The sequence below is a fragment of the Thalassophryne amazonica genome, chromosome 21, assembly GCF_902500255.1.
Source record: "Thalassophryne amazonica chromosome 21, fThaAma1.1, whole genome shotgun sequence".
NCBI lineage: Eukaryota > Metazoa > Chordata > Actinopteri > Batrachoidiformes > Batrachoididae > Thalassophryne > Thalassophryne amazonica.
In genome coordinates, this window is record NC_047123.1 from 5,362,354 (window position 1) to 5,382,630 (window position 20,277).

Consider the following 20,277-nt stretch of genomic DNA (forward strand, 5'->3'; position numbering starts at 1 on the left):
GTCTTGTCCCTGACGTCATGGAAATGATACGGCTGTACAAACTGTTTTCACAGAGGGCTAAATTTTACCTGCAAATTTGTCATTTTTAAATGAAGATTTCTCCGCGGAATTACAAATTTGGGCTTACAGATTTACTTTACTGCATTCACAAGGGTCTTATAAATACATATTAGCTATTTCTTTCTGAATCTGACCACATTTATTTCAATGCAGGTCTACTTTAAGTATGACAAGTAATGTACAACTAAATTACTCAAGTATTGAAAGTAAAAGTACAAGTAAATGTTAATAATAAAAAATGGACCTGATTTTTTTTATATTACAAAGTTGATCTAGGCTTGTAAATGACTGGTAGTAATAGTCAGAATACTAAAAATTGTGCACATCACACAAAAACACTTCAGAAACAAGGTTTCAAAACCTAAACGAGAGTAGGCTACTCACTAGGTGTTCACAGGAAACAGTTATTTCTATATGTATTTATTTTCATTGTTACATGGTTTTATCTTTCTGTTTTGTTTCATTAGGTTCTTTTTGTCTCTTTCTCTAAAACTGCATTGTAACATTATTAGTGACTATTATTGTCTATTATGTAGACTTATTGTTGTTGCTATATGAATAAAAAAAAATTTTAAAAATTACAATTCGACTCTTTTACGACAACAATGCTGAGCCATTAATTATATAGAAAACAAATCAACACAAACGTGCTGATGCGAACAGCTTAATGCTAACTTTAACTTTGAAAAACCCAATGACATGCTAACGCGTTAGCATCGGTCCCGTTTTTAAGTTATAAAATATATCTATCAACTGTTTCAGAAGACCATAACAGGTCGGTTTAACATAAAAATATTAAATATTACTCACAGACATATGCTCTTCAGGGTTTTAGCGGAAAAAATTAGGATAAAGCGAAATAAAGCAATCAATCCACGAATCATAGATCGAAGCACTGCTTCGATTGGTTCAAGGTTCAAAGCAAAGCCGTGCTGCAGAAAAGTTGATTACAGACCCACTGCAGGTCTGTAATCAATGTAGAGAAATGATCATTTTCCTGACAAACACCCCCCAAGTGCGGCAACTGCAAAAAGCCTATCGGACATGTCTCATGACAAATAAGCCCGACTTTGTTGCAGTCACTAGTAATCAGTGGTGGTCTCTGGGTGAAAACATGACTTTTTGTGTGTGTGTTTTTTTTTTTTTTTGTGTAACGAGTAACGCATGGCGCATAGAAAATGTATCAGAGTAGAAGTATGCAATTAAGGTCAGAAATGTAGTGAAGTAAAAGTAAGCTGAATTTAAAAAAGTAAAGTACAAAGTCTCCAAAAACGTACTTAAGTACAGCAGTGAAGTATTTTTACTTCGTTACTATACAGCACTGGGGGTGGGTAAGGTTTCAACCTTGCTTGTGTATAGTATAGCACCTACAGGTGGCGCTGTTGAAAAACTGAAATGGCTTAAATCTGACAGCGTGCACTATGAGCTCATATCCATTATTTGATTTCAACACTAGAAGGTTGTGGCAGCTAAAACAGCAAAAACACTGTCAATGTACAAACACATATGGACTAAATTGTAAGACCTGCCCCAAGTCAAGCCTGGACACACTGATCCCGATGAGTTGGTCGAGTGCAGAGGGCAAGGAACAAATAATGCTTAGGATTCACCAAATCCACAGGAAAACAAACCTGCCTCATCGACATTGATCTAGTTGGACAACACAAACAGTCTTATTAAGATCTCATTGGGTTTGATTGTGTGTGTCCTAAATGTAAATACTATTGAATTAGGTCCAGTCCACAGGCAGTCAGCGTCTCCACAATGAGATCAGATCTAATGGACGGCACGGCTTCCCACCTCATCTCCTTTGCCTGTGGGAGTTACAGTCTGTTCTAATAAAGATTATGTACCACAGACAGAACACAGACAAGGTTCCAGCGGGGGCCACATGTTCAAAAGGTGCTCAAGAGACAAACCTTAAAAACCACATCAGCACAGCAAACACCCATTCAAGACACGTTTCTTTAGCAAACAAAGCATCTATAACTGTGATTTTAATCCTCCTTCAATCAAAGTGACGTCAAGATTTTAATCTCATGTTTGGACTTTTATATCATAAAGTGCCAAACATGGTGCCGTCTTAAAATAGGCATGTTTCCCATTTGGAGCTGGAAGGTCTTCTGAGCACGGAATTGATCCAGTGACCTACAAGGAGAATACTTGGACTTGACTCGCTTCCACAAACACCTGAGCTGATGCTGGGATGAAAGAAAGAAAATGGACAGAAGTTGAGCTGCAAAACAATAATAAAGCGGCAGGCAGCTGTTCCGGAAGGAAAAAGAATCCAGGAGAAGGGATTTATTGGCTACGTTAACTGGTCAGGAGATGACCGTCTAGTGCTAAATGACACCTCAGGAACAGAAGGTTTTTGTAATATTTCATCTACGAGACACTAAAGAGAGCAAACAAGACCCAGAGAGGAATTAAAGAACTTTAAGAACTTCAAATCCCACCACTGGATAATAAAACGTTCCCAAAAATAAAATAAAGTAAGACTCTTATCAAAACCATTTTGTGAGTCCACATGAAGACACTGTGAGATACCTACAGGAAGGCGGCCTCAACGTCGGCCTGTGGCAGCACGCGTAGCACCACAGCCTGTGTGGGGCGCCGTCGGGCCTCCGTGCGATCACACCGCCTCCACTGCCCGCTGAAAAACCCAACGCCCCCGTCTGATCCAGAGAGCGCATACATATATCCATAGGTACGGTTCCGGAGGTTCCTCTCAGTCTTACTCAGACATCTCCGTCTTCCACCCTGCTGGACGACGTTCCACCAATAATCTGTAATAAAAAAATGACTGGTTTGCCGCCGTGGCCGATCATGTTCTGTATCCGCAGAGACTCAACGCCCTTGAAGACGAGGCTGACTGCCTGAAATGCCGGGCGTGGCTATTTTTGTTCTGGTTGTTCCAATAGATTATAACTGATGGAAACAAAGGATGAGGAGGAGGAGGAGAGAGAGTGAGAGACTGTGGGAAAGACGGATATGAGAGAGAGAGAGAGAGAGAGAGAGACAACTAAAACCTTGAAACATGAAGTGTGTGGGGTGGGGTGGGGTGGGGGGGGGGGGTGGGGGGGGGCTAAGTACAGGATGTGGCAGCACTCTAGACTTGATGAGCTCATCGCTCACTTTACGTTTGCTGGATCCAGACTTTCAGAGACAAGGTTTCAGCCGGCAGAATTTTTATTCTTCATGCGTGAATAAAGAGATGGAGCGGAGCATAAAGTACCCTAAAAATGCCTCCGCTACCGCTGAAATAAATGTTTATTACCAAAATTATTCATTCATATTTATGTCTTATAGTCATTAGATAGTAAATCGTAACCAAAGTCATTAATAAATACAACAGAAGAAAACAAATGAAAGTTCAAAACAACAACAAAATAAAAGAAAAGTAAACAGTTTAAAGGCTAAGGAATAAAACTGCACACTTTAAAGAAAAACATAATAATTATTGCAAATACTGTGATATAGTAAATTTAAATTGGCTCCAGTTTTTAGAAAAAGTGGTGCAAAGCTGGAGACAAAACATTCAACACGGTCAAAACTATTCTATTAACCCCATTAGCTCAACAAACAACATGCATCACATTTTTTTTTTTTTTTACCAAAAGAGGGCCAACTTTTGACCCCTGTACAAACTGAAATTGACCTTTGTCACTATTTTTACCACTCGTACCCGATAACATTTAGCCATCGGGGGCAGATAGTCCAAACTATACCCTCTTGGAATCTTTATGATCAGACAAATAATGAGGTGTAGTTTTGAATATGATTGTTGTGTTCTTAAATGCTGACCCTGTGTAATTCTTCATTGACCCCTACTTGGCTATAGTTGCCTCCCTGGGATAGCCACCATGCATTTTGTGTAGGCCATGGCACACTGAGGCTGGACTGCAAGTGTGGTTTAGTCCCCGTAAGTGGTAGCGATTACATGAGAATTTGGTTTGGGATTTCTGACCTGAATGACTAAGAACCTTCAAGAGATTAGAAGCATATCATCTGCATAAATGCAGAAACAGACACTCTGCAACAGTCACCTGCACCACTGAAATCCTGTCTATGAAAATCAGATATTCTGTGAAATTCTGTGTTTCATGAACAGCAGAATGGTAGCTTAGTGGTTAGCATGGTTGACTCAGATCAAGAACGTCCTAGGTTCTCTGCCGACCTGGTGCTTTCTGTGTGGAGTTTACATGTTCTCCCCATGTTCATGTGAGTTCCCTCCGGGTGTTCTGGCTTCGTCCCACTTCTAAAGACATGCAGGTCAAGCAGTCTTCTTAAGACTAGTCAAGGGATGGACCATGAACATCTGTTTGAGGGAGGCAGTAAGAAGGAAATGAGTGAGGGAAGCCACCAAGACACCCATGTCAAATGAAGGCCCTAGAAGTGTTGGGGAACTTGTGCACAGAAGAAGTTTTATCTGTTGCATCACCAGTTCTATGTTCTTGGTCTCATGCAGGCACTGAGGCCCTCAGCACTGAGACAGCTACGTGCTGGATCATGGACAAAGAAATACGCCACATGGCCAAAATGTCATAGCTGAAGCTCCCTGACGGTGGAACTGTTACTCCTCATCTCATCATCAACAGCAGAACAACTTAAACAGCAATGTTTGGAATATAGGTCAGAGTCGGAGCGCATCTGCGGCCTCCTTTAGAACCGCCGTGTTTACACCTTACAGCCGTCACAGAAGCTGTTAAGAGACTTCGTATCTACAGACATTTTGACGACAGCAGACGCCGCCAACACTGACGGCAAAGCTGTGAACTGAAGCCAGTTTTAAAAATTGCCCTTCCAGTATAATACCTTTCACTCCATATTAAATCAATATTCCTAATGGCTGCAACCTATTACTGTCACAACAAGGTCAATAATATTACGTTACTGGCAGGTGATGGAAAAATATGGTATTAAATATTAATAGCACCATCGATTAGTTCTTCCGGATTAACTCTGACACATGTAAACATGCTATTCCTATCACACTGCACACATGCCACCATTCAACATTTCTGCATAATGATGAGCAGCAGTGCATGATGGGTATGATGTGAATGCAGACGTTCGGTGGGAGCAGGTGGCCGTGCACGTCCAAAACGCTGTGCTCACCCGTCGCTATAGTCAAACGAAACCAGAACACTCGACTTTCCTGAATTTAATGCTTTTTAAACTAAATGTTACAACAAAGGGAAAAAAATAAGCGTATTAAAAGCGGTTTTGCTGCTTTTTCCGACTCTTGCTTCTCGCTGACAGTGTTTCCAGAGGAAATGGGTGTAGATGCTCTTTGAGGTCTCATTACTTCAGTCCATCAATAACCTTTATGTAAAACGGTGAAGGAAAATGGACTTCCTGGCACACACAGGCCTACTTCAAATACACAATCCGGCTTCCAGCTCTCCTGAAGGTTTGATGTCTAAACTCATCGTTTGAACTTTAAAAACAACTGCCTTTAAAAACAACTGCAAGTTTACAGATGTCTACCTCAAACTCTATCATCTTCAAAATGGGGAATATATGAGACTAAAAGAAACACAACTGCCACATCTGAGAAAACAAACAAACAAACACAAAAAAGTCAGAGTCGACATCACGGCACTTCATATTCAGACACCGGAAGATCTCAGAATTTTAACTGAATGTCACCAAAATTGGCGCGTGGTGCAAAGATGAGACCAGATGACGGACGGACAAACATCGACAGCAACTGCCCAGAATATGTTCCAGTGCTGAAGAAAAGACAAATGGTCCAAAGAGGGACGTAGCAGGATGAAGATAAGTGTAGCGGATATGCCGCTAATTGCTATGTTGATGTGCGTCTGGATGACTGACTGTCAATCAATCAATCAATCAATTTTTTTTTATATAGCGCCAAATCACAACAAACAGTTGCCCCAAGGCGCTTTATATTGTAAGGCAAGGCCATACAGTAATTATGTAAAACCCCAACGGTCAAAACGACCCCCTGTGAGCAAGCACTTGGCTACAGTGGGAAGGAAAAACTCCCTTTTAACAGGAAGAAACCTCCAGCAGAACCAGGCTCAGGGAGGGGCAGTCTTCTGCTGGGACTGGTTGGGGCTGAGGGAGAGAACCAGGAAAAAGACATGCTGTGGAGGGGAGCAGAGATCGATCACTAATGATTAAATGCAGAGTGGTGCATACAGAGCAAAAAGAGAAAGAAACACTCAGTGCATCATGGGAACCCCCCAGCAGTCTAAGTCTATAGCAGCATAACTAAGGGATGGTTCAGGGTCACCTGATCCAGCCCTAACTATAAGCTTTAGCAAAAAGGAAAGTTTTAAGCCTAATCTTAAAAGTAGAGAGGGTGTCTGTCTCCCTGATCTAAATTGGGAGCTGGTTCCACAGGAGAGGAGCCTGAAAGCTGAAGGCTCTGCCTCCCATTCTACTCTTACAAACCCTAGGAACTACAAGTAAGCCTGCAGTCTGAGAGCGAAGCGCTCTATTGGGGTGATATGGTACTACGAGGTCCCTAAGATAAGATGGGACCTGATGATTCAAAACCTTATAAGTAAGAAGAAGAATTTTAAATTCTATTCTAGAATTAACAGGAAACCAATGAAGAGAGGCCAATATGGGTGAGATATGCTCTCTCCTTCTAGTCCCCGTCAGTACTCTAGCTGCAGCATTTTGAATTAACTGAAAGCTTTTTAGGGAACTTTTAGGACAACCTGATAATAATGAATTACAATAGTCCAGCCTAGAGGAAATAAATGCATGAATTAGTTTTCAGCATCACTCTGAGACAAGACCTTTCTGATTTTACAGATATTGCGTAAATGCAAAAAAGCAGTCCTACATATTTGTTTAATATGCGCTTTGAATGACATATCCTGATCAAAAATGACTCCAAGATTTCTCACAGTATTACTAGAGGTCAGGGTAATGCCATCCAGAGTAAGGATCCGGTTAGACACCATGTTTCTAAGATTTGTGGGGCCAAGTACAATAACTTCAGTTTTATCTGAGTTTAAAAGCAGGAAATTAGAGGTCATCCATGTCTTTATGTCTGTAAGACAATCCTGCAGTTTAGCTAATTGGTGTGTGTCCTCTGGCTTCATGGATAGATAAAGCTGGGTATCATCTGCGTAACAATGAAAATTTAAGCAATACCGTCTAATAATACTGCCTAAGGGAAGCATGTATAAAGTGAATAAAATTGGTCCTAGCACAGAACCTTGTGGAACTCCATAATTAACTTTAGTCTGTGAAGACGATTCCCCATTTACATGAACAAATTGTAATCTATTAGATAAATATGATTCAAACCACCGCAGCGCAGTGCCTTTAATACCTATGGCATGCTCTAATCTCTGTAATAAAATTTTATGGTCAACAGTATCAAAAGCAGCACTGAGGTCTAACAGAACAAGCACATAGATGAGTCCACTGTCCAAGGCCATAAGAAGATCATTTGTAACCTTCACTAATGCTGTTTCTGTACTATGATGAATTCTAAAACCTGACTGAAACTCTTCAAATAGACCATTCCTCTGCAGATGATCAGTTAGCTGTTTTACAACTACCCTTTCAAGAATTTTTGAGAGAAAGGAAGGTTGGAGATTGGCCTATAATTAGCTAAGATAGCTGGGTCAAGTGATGGCTTTTTAAGTAATGGTTTAATTACTGCCACCTTAAAAGCCTGTGGTACAAAGCCAACTAACAAAGATAGATTGATCATATTTAAGATCGAAGCATTAAATAATGGTAGGGCTTCCTTGAGCAGCCTGGTAGGAATGGGGTCTAATAAACATGTTGATGGTTTGGATGAAGTAACTAATGAAAATAACTCAGACAGAACAATCGGAGAGAAAGAGTCTAACCAAATACCGGCATCACTGAAAACAGCCAAAGATAACGATACGTCTTTGGGATGGTTATGAGTAATTTCTTCTCTAATAGATAAAATTTTGTTAGCAAAGAAAGTCATGAAGTCATTACTAGTTAAAGTTAATGGAATACTCAGCTCAATAGAGCTCTGACTCTTTGTCAGCCTGGCTACAGTGCTGAAAAGAAACCTGGGGTTGTTCTTATTTTCTTCAATTAGTGATGAGTAGAAAGATGTCCTAGCTTTACGGAGGGCTTTTTTATAGAGCAACAGACTCTTTTTCCAGGCTAAGTGAAGATCTTCTAAATTAGTGAGACGCCATTTCCTCTCCAACTTACGGGTTATCTGCTTTAAGCTACGAGTTTGTGAGTTATACCACGGAGTCAGGCACTTCTGATTTAAAGCTCTCTTTTTTAGAGGAGCTACAGCATCCAAAGTTGTCTTCAATGAGGATGTAAAACTATTGACGAGATACTCTATCTCACTTACAGAGTTTAGGTAGCTACTCTGCACTGTGTTGGTATATGGTATTAGAGAACATAAAGAAGGAATCATATCCTTAAACCTAGTTACAGTGCTTTCTGAAAGACTTCTAGTGTAATGAAACTTATTCCCCACTGCTGGGTAGTCCATCAGAGTAAATGTAAATGTTATTAAGAAATGATCAGACAGAAGGGAGTTTTCAGGGAATACTGTTAAGTCTTCTATTTCCATACCATAAGTCAGAACAAGATCTAAGATATGATTAAAGTGGTGGGTGGACTCATTTACTTTTTGAGCAAAGCCAATAGAGTCTAATAATAGATTAAATGCAGTGTTGAGGCTGTCATTCTCAGCATCTGTGTGGATGTTAAAATCGCCCACTATAATTATCTTATCTGAGCTAAGCACTAAGTCAGACAAAAGGTCTGAAAATTCACAGAGAAACTCACAGTAATGACCAGGTGGACGATAGATAATAACAAATAAAACTGGTTTTTGGGACTTCCAATTTGGATGGACAAGACTAAGAGTCAAGCTTTCAAATGAATTAAAGCTCTGTCTGGGTTTTTGATTAATTAATAAGCTGGAATGGAAGATTGCTGCTAATCCTCCGCCCCGGCCCGTGCTACGAGCATTCTGACAGTTAGTGTGACTCAGGGGTGTTGACTCATTTAAACTAACATATTCATCCTGCTGTAACCAGGTTTCTGTAAGGCAGAATAAATCAATATGTTGATCAATTATTATATCATTTACCAACAGGGACTTAGAAGAGAGAGACCTAATGTTTAATAGACCACATTTAACTGTTTTAGTCTGTGGTGCAGTTGAAGGTGCTATATTATTTTTTCTTTTTGAATTTTTATGCTTAAATAGATTTTTGCTGGTTATTGGTAGTCTGGGAGCAGGCACCGTCTCTACGGGGATGGGGTAATGAGGGGATGGCAGGGGGAGAGAAGCTGCAGAGAGGTGTGTAAGACTACAACTCTGCTTCCTGGTCCCAACCCTGGATAGTCACGGTTTGGAGGATTTAAGAAAATTGGCCAGATTTCTAGAAATGAGAGCTGCTCCATCCAAAGTGGGATGGATGCCGTCTCTCCTAACAAGACCAGGTTTTCCCCAGAAGCTTTGCCAATTATCTATGAAGCCCACCTCATTTTTTGGACACCACTCAGACAGCCAGCAATTCAAGGAGAACATGCGGCTAAACATGTCACTCCCGGTCTGATTGGGGAGGGGCCCAGAGAAAACTACAGAGTCCGACATTGTTTTTGCAAAGTTACACACCGATTTAATGTTAATTTTAGTGACCTCCGATTGGCGTAACCGGGTGTCATTACTGCCGACGTGAATTACAATCTTACCAAATTTACGCTTAGCCTTAGCCAGCAGTTTCAAATTTCCTTCAATGTCGCCTGCTCTGGCCCCCGGAAGACAACTGACTATGGTTGCTGGTGTCGCTAACTTCACATTTTGCAAAACAGAGTCGCCAATAACCAGAGTTTGATCCTCGGCGGGTGTGTCGCCGAGTGGGGAAAAACGGTTAGAGATGTGAACGGGTTGGCGGTGTACACGGGGCTTCTGTTTAGGGCTACGCTTCCTCCTCACAGTCACCCAATCAGCCTGCTTTCCCAACTGCTCGGGATCTGACAGGGGGTAACTAACGGCGGCTAAGCTACCTTGGTCCGCACCGACTACAGGGGCCTGGCTAGCTGTAGAATTTTCCACGGTGCGGAGCCGAGTCTCCAATTCGCCCAGCCTGGCCTCCAAAGCTACGAATAAGCTACACTTATTACAAGTACCGTTACTGCTAAAGGAGGCCGAGGAATAACTAAACATTTCACACCCAGAGCAGAAAAGTGCAGGAGAGACAGGAGAAGCCGCCATGCTAAATCGGCTAAGAGCTAGTAGCTACGCTAAGCTAGCGGATTCCTAAAAACACGCAAAGTGAATAATGTGTAAATAATTTAGAGGTGATTCAGCAGAGGGAGTGCTTTAGTTAAGGCACGTAAAGATTACATTGTGAAACAAATCGTAATCTAGATAACTAGATCAATCTAACTGCGCAGATTAAACAGCTAACAGATACAGAAAAACACCGCTGTGCTCCGGAACAGGAAGTGATACAATACCGCAGAGAGAGCCAATATTAATAAAAATGCCACCTGCAGTTCATTTTATGCAATGCATTTTGGGTTAGCATATGGGCTACCATTTACGCCGCTTTGCATGTGCACACATAAAACCTAGGGGTCGACCATTTACGCCGCTTTGCATGTGCACACATAAAACCTAGGGGTCGACCATTTACGCCGCTTTGCATGTGCACACATAAAACCTAGGGGTCGACCATTTACGCCGTTTTGCATGTGCACACATAAAACTTAGGGGTCGACCATTTACGCCATTTTGCATGCGCACAAATAAAACCTAGGGGTCGACCACTTACGCCGTTTTGCATGTGCACAAATAAAACCTAGGGGTCGACCACTTACGCCGTTTTGCATGTGCACAAATAAAACCTAGGGGTCGACCATTTACACTGTTTTGCATGCGCACAAATAAAACCTAGGGGTCAACTGATAACTGCCGCTGGTAACCTACATGCCGATATTAGTCCAGGCCAATACAATGTTACCACTTTTTGATCGTACGCAAGTTTTTGAAATGAGAACTTATTCAAAAATTTTTACAGACTTCTAACAGAAGCATCAAATTAACATTTGATACCAAAGATTTCCCACTTTGTCTCTTGTTTTCCGCACAGTTCCATAATTGATGTTCAATCCACACTCCTCTTCTTTGGATTACAGCTGCAACACGCACATTTAAGTTTGTGATGACATTGCCACACATCTCAAGAGGGATTCTCTTTTTCATTCTTTTTCATTTTCTGGAATTGATATTCCTGAAAATAAAAAAGAAATCTTTGCTATTTTGGAAATTGTACAAATTAAAAAGTGGTAATATTTTATTGGCCCACTCTGAATGTATACAGGGGTGCACATAACTGGTACTCATGGTGCTTATGTGCACTAAAAATAAATTATGCACAGCAGAAAACACAAGGGAACCACTTCATAAGAGGAAAGAAATGACAGATTGTTGGAAAAGTGTTTCCCTCCTTCAATGATGTTTAGCACACACGAGCACAATGAGTACCAGTTATGTGCACTCCTGTGAGTGTGTGAGATATATATACACACACACACACACACACACACACACACACACACACACACACACACACACACACACACACACACACACACACTTATTGATTTATGGGGTTGACTGGTATAGATATTTGGTCAACCTCTACACACATTTCATGCTATCATGTTTACACACTTCCAAAAATTGGATAAAACTGCATGACTTTATTGTAAAAAAATAAAAAAGCCAGGAGCTGCCGAGCAAAAATATTTACTGCTTGAACGTGACTGAACATTCGGAAACAAACAAACACCACTGACTGTTGATGACACAATGCATTTATCAGGTTTCTGTTGTGCACAGATTTATTAAGTGCTTTTTTTTGTCTTAAGAGTACATTGACAAAAATGTCCTGAGTTTTTTCTGAAGCAGTCGGTGATTTATTAGTTGGACAAAGTCGACGCCTCGTCACCCCCACCCTCAGTGTGTCCCACATGGTGGGGGTTATTTCTGTAGTCAGGGGGAGACAGGAAGTCTAAAAGTGCAGTGGAATACCAACACGTATACCTCAGCGCTCCTCCTAAAGCGACGCGCTGGACACCTGACCCACCTCCCCGCGTGTGTCACAACTAAAACTAAAAACCAGCGTCACACAATATGTGAGTGTGACACAATCAAGAAGGATATATGAGTAACAGATCTGCCTGGCAACAAAACCTCTCATCTGCCGGACATCTCGCTAGGGTCAAAGTGGCAGCAGGAGGCAAAAGACAGACCATCATTACCAAAACCAAAAGATAAAAAAGCACGTCGCCTCCCTCGTGATATAGCAAGAGTGAACAATATTCAGAACTTTCTCAGATTTCAGTATCGTTGTCTGATCACCAGTTAAATAATTTTGTCAATGTTTCAAACTGGGCTGTTGAAGATTTAAAAAAGTGAATCCCCATCATTTTATTAAACATTCAAACTTCAACATGGAAATCTCATTCTCAATATACATCATTTTATTTGTCAGCGTGCTGCCCGTGACATGAAAACACAGACAGCTGATGATGATCATTCATTAATAAAGAGATAGTAAAAATACAACCACACATATACTGTATATAAATATAAACTGCAGGAGGCCACCTACAAGACATGATGCTCTTTTATCACCTCAAGGTGTTATTTTTTTATGTTATTTGTTTTTAAGGGTCAGACGTGGTCACGTTTGGGCCAAAACAGCAGTGGCACTTTGGAAATGAAACAAATATGTTAAAAGAGTCACAGAGAGGAAAATGAAGCATCTTCGTTTGCTAAATCCATAAAAAAAAAAAAAAAAAAAAAAATCCTCTCCACAGGGTCACATGCAGGTACGAACATAAATGATGTGAAACAATCAGGAAGTTGAGAGCAACACACTGATTTAGTTTTAGCATTTGTATATGAAAATGTTCTGTCCCTCTCACCGACCTCCACACCTGCTCCTAATTTCCATCATCCATCCACCAGTCCATCAGATATTAAATCAGCAAAACAGTTGCTTCTTTGACTGATCTGGTTCATCAGAGTTGACCAGATTTTAACCACCATAGCCTGAATATAAATGGACTGCATTTATTTTGCACTTTTCCATCTGCATTAGATGCTCAAAGCGCATTACAACAATGCCTCACATTCACCCCGATGTCAGGGGTTATGTCCCATTTCATTTCAGTGAAGCACAGCATGGTGGCAAAAGTGGCTTTTTTCCCCCAAAATGAAAGGTTCCTGCAACAAAGGCATCTTCCACACACTTCCGGAGTGTCGTCAGGAAGGGTATCCTGCATAAAGTTTGTGCCAAATTAATATACACATCCATAGAGCTACTGTGTTGAGGAAAAGGGAGACAAAAAGGAAACTGCTTCCAAAATGGGTCAAATTTACTGTTTTAAACTGTGTTAAACTGGGGAGGATCGATTCAGTCAGTGATCCAGCCATTTTGTGGGGCCGATAGGATACAGATATTACAGGTAAAATATGGATGATATCGAAATATCAAAGCATTATGAGGCATAAATGTAACTGAAGCTTGATGTGTTACAGTTTAAACATGAACTTTACTTGACATAAATATAACCATAGACTAATCAGCATACATCATGTTGATGTCACCGTACAGTTTCTCGGATTGGCAGTCCCGGTGTGTCAGCATTTCCATAACATGGACTTCTATTTTGGCCCCGCCTAGGTGGCATCATAGTGACCATTTGTTGTTTGTCACTATAAAAAGCCCATCTGATTGAAAATGAATGGCAGCTGGACGATTTGCCTCCATCTCTTGTTGCTTATGTGATCAAGGGGTGATGGGGTCCCAGCCATGCTTGATATCCAGGCCTGGCGTATATAATACAGTGGTCCCTCGCTATAACGCGGTTCACCTTTCGCAGTTTTTTTAGTCCAATTTTGCATGCTTTTTTTTTTTTTTTTTTAACAGCGCATTGTGTTCTGCGTCCTCATCAAGCAGGACGGTCACGGCACCGCAAAGGGACAGCACACGCATTGTGTTCTGCGTGTCTGTTTATAAGAATCTTCTCCCCAGAAGAAAAAAGAACGCCAACAACTACCCATAACTGTGTTCTTCACTCGGAAAAAGACACCTACACCGAGGCGTCACTCAGTGGAAAAAGACGCGACAGCGGAGTGGCGCCAGGACGAAGAGGCGCGATCAGAGGAACTGTGAAATACTGGTGAGTCACTATTAATAATTTCTTATGTGTCCAACCTCGTAGGATGATCGTTAAAATTAAATTCATTAGTTCTAAAAGCCATCATAATTATTTGTAGGAAAACGTTCTACTTTTATTTCTAAAACAAATGTTTGGGCCTGAAAACAGGTTGGTCTTATTTTTCTACTAAGGTTTGAACTTAGAGTGTTTACACAGGAGAGAAAAGTGAGAAAATGTTAATGCCTGTTTGAGAAAAGTGTATAAAGTGTGTAGTGAGGGGTTTTACAGCCTTAAAACGTCTATAATAATTGTAAAAAATAACGCTGACTACTTTGCGGATTTCGCCTATTGTGGGTTAATTTTAGAACGTAACGTAACGGGACCACTGTACAGCATTAAATGAAGCCTCAAGGCAAAGATGCTTCCTCTAACTTTTTTTGTAATACAAATTATTTGAGTTACTCAGTTAATTGTTTCAGCCGTCCAACACCACGGATCCAAATAACACCACATCCAACAAAGTGTCTTTTCTTCATTGTATATTCTTGAATATAAAGTTTTCCAATCAGCAAAAATAGTCCCGATATTGATATGTTTGCGAAAGGCTCATATCGTCCAACAGATATAGATATAGATATATATATATCCCCGTCTGGCTCTAGTATTCAGTATCATTCCTGAAAAGAAAAAAAAAAATACTAATCTGTAGTCTTACTCATCATTTTATCAGGGTTTACTCAAATCTCTCAGAGATTCAAAGACAAGCACTCATAACTCATAATATTCTTTTTATTCTTTTTGGCAAACAGTGAAAAGGGCAACTTGCCTGCTGGGATTAGACAGAAAACAAATCCTGTCATGATTCGTATATCACGGCATGAGTCATTCTTATATTGACAAACTAGTGGAAACAGAAAAGATAAAGTCCTTTCCAAGAGTGTACAAGGAGGAGGAGACCAGCAGAGTGATGGACAATGAGACAGAGAACAGAACACAATGAAACAAGGAAAGAAACAGGAGCTGTGCACAGATTTGCCTCATCAGCATCTCAGATCCTTCACAACAAACTCTTAATAAACTGTGAAAAGACTCGTTCCATCAGCATTACATCCAGACAGGCAGTGGAAGACCAATTTGGGCGCAAACCAAAATGTGTATTTCCACCCATGTACAAGTCATCAGAGCAAAGAGATTTTTACTGTATTGTTTTTTAAAGTAGAGTCATCAGGAGATGACCTACCACAAACCAGCAATACAACATGTTGGCGGATCACACAAGTACACACTTGTGCTAGATATGAACAAAACTGGTCAACTGGTTCTTGAGATATCGCACTTACAAGCAAAAACGGACAGAGAGGCTGATCGCTTTAACCTCCTGAAATTCAGACCGGCGACATGAACAAATTGCAATAAGTGGAGTCACTATAGGAATAATAATGTTATGTCTGGGTGTAGAAACCATTTCTTCATTGTACTTATTAAAAAGTTACAGACAATACTACATCCGACTTCCAACCTGAACCAGCAAAGAGACTGTGAATGTGTCTGTCTGTTCCTGTGTCCCAATTCAGGAGCTGAATCCTTCGAAGGATGCATGCATCATAGTACTGCGACTCCGCTGTCTCTTTTCAAAAGCTCTTCAGCGTTCATTCCCTCCAAAACAAAAGCTGTAACAGGTGTATCCGTCACCACCCAGACAATCCCAACAGCCATGGTGCAAACCGCATCTCACCAACGCCCCAAGACACAACGGTCGCTAAATAAAAAAAAAAAAAAAAAAAAAAAAAAGAATTTCAGGCTCCATATGCATAATTATAAGTAAATAAATCATGTATTGAAAAATGATTACTATACTATGAGTTACGCTCACCACACTAGCTTGTAGCCTGTGTGTGTCAGCCCTATGAAAGCCTGGCAGTCTGCCCGCGGTGTACCCCGACGCTCAACCACTGATTGTTGGAAAAAGGCTGTCCCTTGACCCAAGTCCAAACCCTTTGTTTCATGTTCCTGAAGCTGTTTCTGTCCTCAGTAACAGACAAACATTTCTATGCCTGACAATGGACACAGACATCTACTCGGGGCTGCCACAACAGATCTAGTACTGATTCTTTGGTACTGAGTTTTACATCAGACGTCCTTCCTGACAACTCCAGACGTACAGTAGTGTTCAGAATAATAGTAGTGCTATGTGACTAAAAAGATTAATCCAGATTTTGAGTATATTTCTTATTGTTACATGGGAAACAAGGTACTAGCAGATTCAGTAGATTCTCACAAATCCAACAAGACCAAGCATTCATGATATGCACACTCTTAAGGCTATGAAATTGGGCTATTAGTAAAAAAAAAAAAGTAGAAAAGGGGGTGTTCACAATAATACAGTAGTAGCATCTGCTGTTGATGCTACAAACTCAAAACTATTATGTTCAAACTGCTTTTTTAGCAATCCTGTGAATCACTAAATTAGTATTTAGTTGTATAACCACAGTTTTTCATGATTTCTTCACATCTGCGAGGCATTAATTTTGTTGGTTTGGAACCAAGATTTTGCTCGTTTACTAATGTGCTTCAATCAATCAATCAATCAATTTTTTTATATAGCGCCAAATCACAACAAACAGTTGCCCCAAGGCGCTTTATATTGTAAGGCAAGGCCATACAATAATTATGTAAAACCCCAACGGTCAAAACGACCCCCTGTGAGCAAGCACTTGGCTACAGTGGGAAGGAAAAACTCCCTTTTAACAGGAAGAAACCTCCAGCAGAACCAGGCTCAGGGAGGGGCAGTCTTCTGCTGGGACTGGTTGGGGCTGAGGGAGAGAACCAGGAAAAAGACATGCTGTGGAGGGGAGCAGAGATCAATCACTAATGATTAAATGCAGAGTGGTGCATACAGAGCAAAAAGAGAAAGAAACAGTGCATCATGGGAACCCCCCAGCAGTCTAAGTCTATAGCAGCATAACTAAGGGATGGTTCAGGGTCACCTGATCCAGCCCTAACTATAAGCTTTAGCAAAAAGGAAAGTTTTAAGCCTAATCTTAAAAGTAGAGAGGGTGTCTGTCTCCCTGATCTGAATTGGGAGCTGGTTCCACAGGAGAGGAGCCTGAAAGCTGAAGGCTCTGCCTCCCATTCTACTCTTACAAACCCTAGGAACTACAAGTAAGCCTGCAGTCTGAGAGCAAAGCGCTCTATTGGGGTGATATGGTACTACGAGGTCCCTAAGATAAGATGGGACCTGATTATTCAAAACCTTATAAGTAAGAAGAAGAATTTTAAATTCTATTCTAGAATTAACAGGAAGCCAATGAAGAGAGGCCAATATGGGTGAGATATGCTCTCTCCTTCTAGTCCCCGTCAGTACTCTAGCTGCAGCATTTTGAATTAACTGAAGGCTTTTTAGGGAACTTTTAGGACAACCTGATATTAATGAATTACAATAGTCCAGCCTAGAGGAAATAAATGCATGAATTAGTTTTTCAGCATCACTCTGAGACAAGACCTTTCTGATTTTAGAGATATTGCGTAAATGCAAAAAAGCAGTCCTACATATTTGTTTAATATGCGCTTTGAATGACATATCCTGATCAAAAATGACTCCAAGATTTCTCACAGTATTACTAGAGGTCAGGGTAATGCCATCCAGAGTAAGGATCTGGTTAGACACCATGTTTCTAAGATTTGTGGGGCCAAGTACAATAACTTCAGTTTTATCTGAGTTTAAAAGCAGGAAATTAGAGGTCATCCATGTCTTTATGTCTGTAAGACAATCCTGCAGTTTAGCTAATTGGTGTGTGTCCTCTGGCTTCATGGATAGATAAAGCTGGGTATCATCTGCGTAACAATGAAAATTTAAGCAATACCGTCTAATAATACTGCCTAAGGGAAGCATGTATAAAGTGAATAAAATTGGTCCTAGCACAGAACCTTGTGGAACTCCATAATTAACTTTAGTCTGTGAAGAAGATTCCCCATTTACATGAACAAATTGTAATCTATTAGACAAATATGATTCAAACCACCGCAGCGCAGTGCCTTTAATACCTATGGCATGCTCTAATCTCTGTAATAAAATTTTATGGTCAACAGTATCAAAAGCAGCACCGAGGTCTAACAGAACAAGCACAGAGATGAGTCCACTGTCCGAGGCCATAAGAAGATCATTTGTAACCTTCACTAATGCTGTTTCTGTACTATGATGAATTCTAAAACCTGACTGAAACTCTTCAAATAGACCATTCCTCTGCAGATGATCAGTTAGCTGTTTTACAACTACCCTTTCAAGAATTTTTGAGAGAAAAGGAAGGTTGGAGATTGGCCTATAATTAGCTAAGATAGCTGGGTCAAGTGATGGCTTTTTAAGTAATGGTTTAATTACTGCCACCTTAAAAGCCTGTGGTACATAGCCAACTAACAAAGATAGATTGATCATATTTAAGATCGAAGCATTAAATAATGGTTAAATAATGCTTCCTTGAGCAGCCTGGTAGGAATGGGGTCTAATAAACATGTTGATGGTTTGGATGAAGTAACTAATGAAAATAACTCAGACAGAACAATCGGAGAGAAAGAGTCTAACCAAATACCGGCATCACTGAAAGCAGCCAAAGATAACGATACATCTTTGGGATGCTTATGAGTAATTTTTTCTCTAATAGTTAAAATTTTGTTAGCAAAGAAAGTCATGAAGTCATTACTAGTTAAAGTTAATGGAATACTCAGCTCAATAGAGCTCTGACTCTTTGTCAGCCTGGCTACAGTGCTGAAAAGAAACCTGGGGTTGTTCTTATTTTCTTAAATTAGTGATGAGTAGAAAGATGTCCTAGCTTTACGGAGGGCTTTTTTATAGAGCAACAGACTCTTTTTCCAGGCTAAGTGAAGATCTTCTAAATTAGTGAGACGCCATTTCCTCTCCAACTTACGGGTTATCTGCTTTAAGCTACGAGTTTGTGAGTTATACCACGGAGTCAGACACTTCTGATTTAAAGCTCTCTTTTTTAGAGGAGCTACAGCATCCAAAGTTGTCTTCAATGAGGATGTAAAACTATTGACGAGATACTCTATCTCACTTACAGAGTTTAGGTAGCTACTCTGCACTGTGTTGGTATATGGCATTAGAGAACATAAAGAAGGAATCATATCCTTAAACCTAGTTACAGCGCTTTCTGAAAGACTTCTAGTGTAATGAAACTTATTCCCCACTGCTGGGTAGTCCATCAGAGTAAATGTAAATGTTATTAAGAAATGATCAGACAGAAGGGAGTTTTCAGGGAATACTGTTAAGTCTTCTATTTCCATACCATAAGTCAGAACAAGATCTAAGATATGATTAAAGTGGTGGGTGGACTCATTTACTTTTTGAGCAAAGCCAATAGAGTCTAATAATAGATTAAATGCAGTGTTGAGGCTGTCATTCTCAGCATCTGTGTGGATGTTAAAATCGCCCACTATAATTATCTTATCTGAGCTAAGCACTAAGTCAGACAAAAGGTCTGAAAATTCACAGAGAAACTCACAGTAACGACCAGGTGGACGATAGATAATAACAAATACAACTGGTTTTTGGGACTTCCAATTTGGATGGACAAGACTAAGAGTCAAGCTTTCAAATGAATTAAAGCTCTGTCTGGGTTTTTGATTAATTAATAAGCTGGAATGGAAGATTGCTGCTAATCCTCCGCCCCGGCCCGTGCTACGAGCATTCTGACAGTTAGTGTGACTCGGGGGTGTTGACTCATTTAAACTAACATATTCATCCTGCTGTAACCAGGTTTCTGTAAGGCAGAATAAATCAATATGTTGATCAATTATTATATCATTTACCAACAGGGACTTAGAAGAGAGAGACCTAATGTTTAATAGACCACATTTAACTGTTTTAGTCTGTGGTGCAGTTGAAGGTGCTATATTATTTTTTCTTTTTGAATTTTTATGCTTAAATAGATTTTTGCTGGTTATTGGTAGTCTGGGAGCAGGCACCGTCTCTACGGGGATGGGGTAATGAAGGGATGGCAGGGGGAGAGAAGCTGCAGA

At 40.4% G+C, this 20,277-nt stretch overlaps 1 protein-coding gene across 9 annotated transcripts in view; it reads right to left on the bottom strand.

The window, feature by feature from the left end:
• The window catches only part of enah (ENAH actin regulator), a 189,357-nt gene that overhangs the window by 59,086 nt on the left and 109,994 nt on the right, over positions 1–20,277 (bottom strand). Inside the window, exon 1 of one of the 9 annotated variants that reach the window (XM_034162720.1) lies at positions 2,612–2,780. The exons of the other annotated variants lie outside the window; for them this stretch is intronic. Coding sequence (XP_034018611.1) covers positions 2,612–2,765 — 154 coding nt within the window. The 5' untranslated portion in view covers positions 2,766–2,780. Of the gene's footprint in view, positions 1–2,611; positions 2,781–20,277 lie in introns of those variants that run through there. 9 annotated transcript variants of the gene reach the window in all.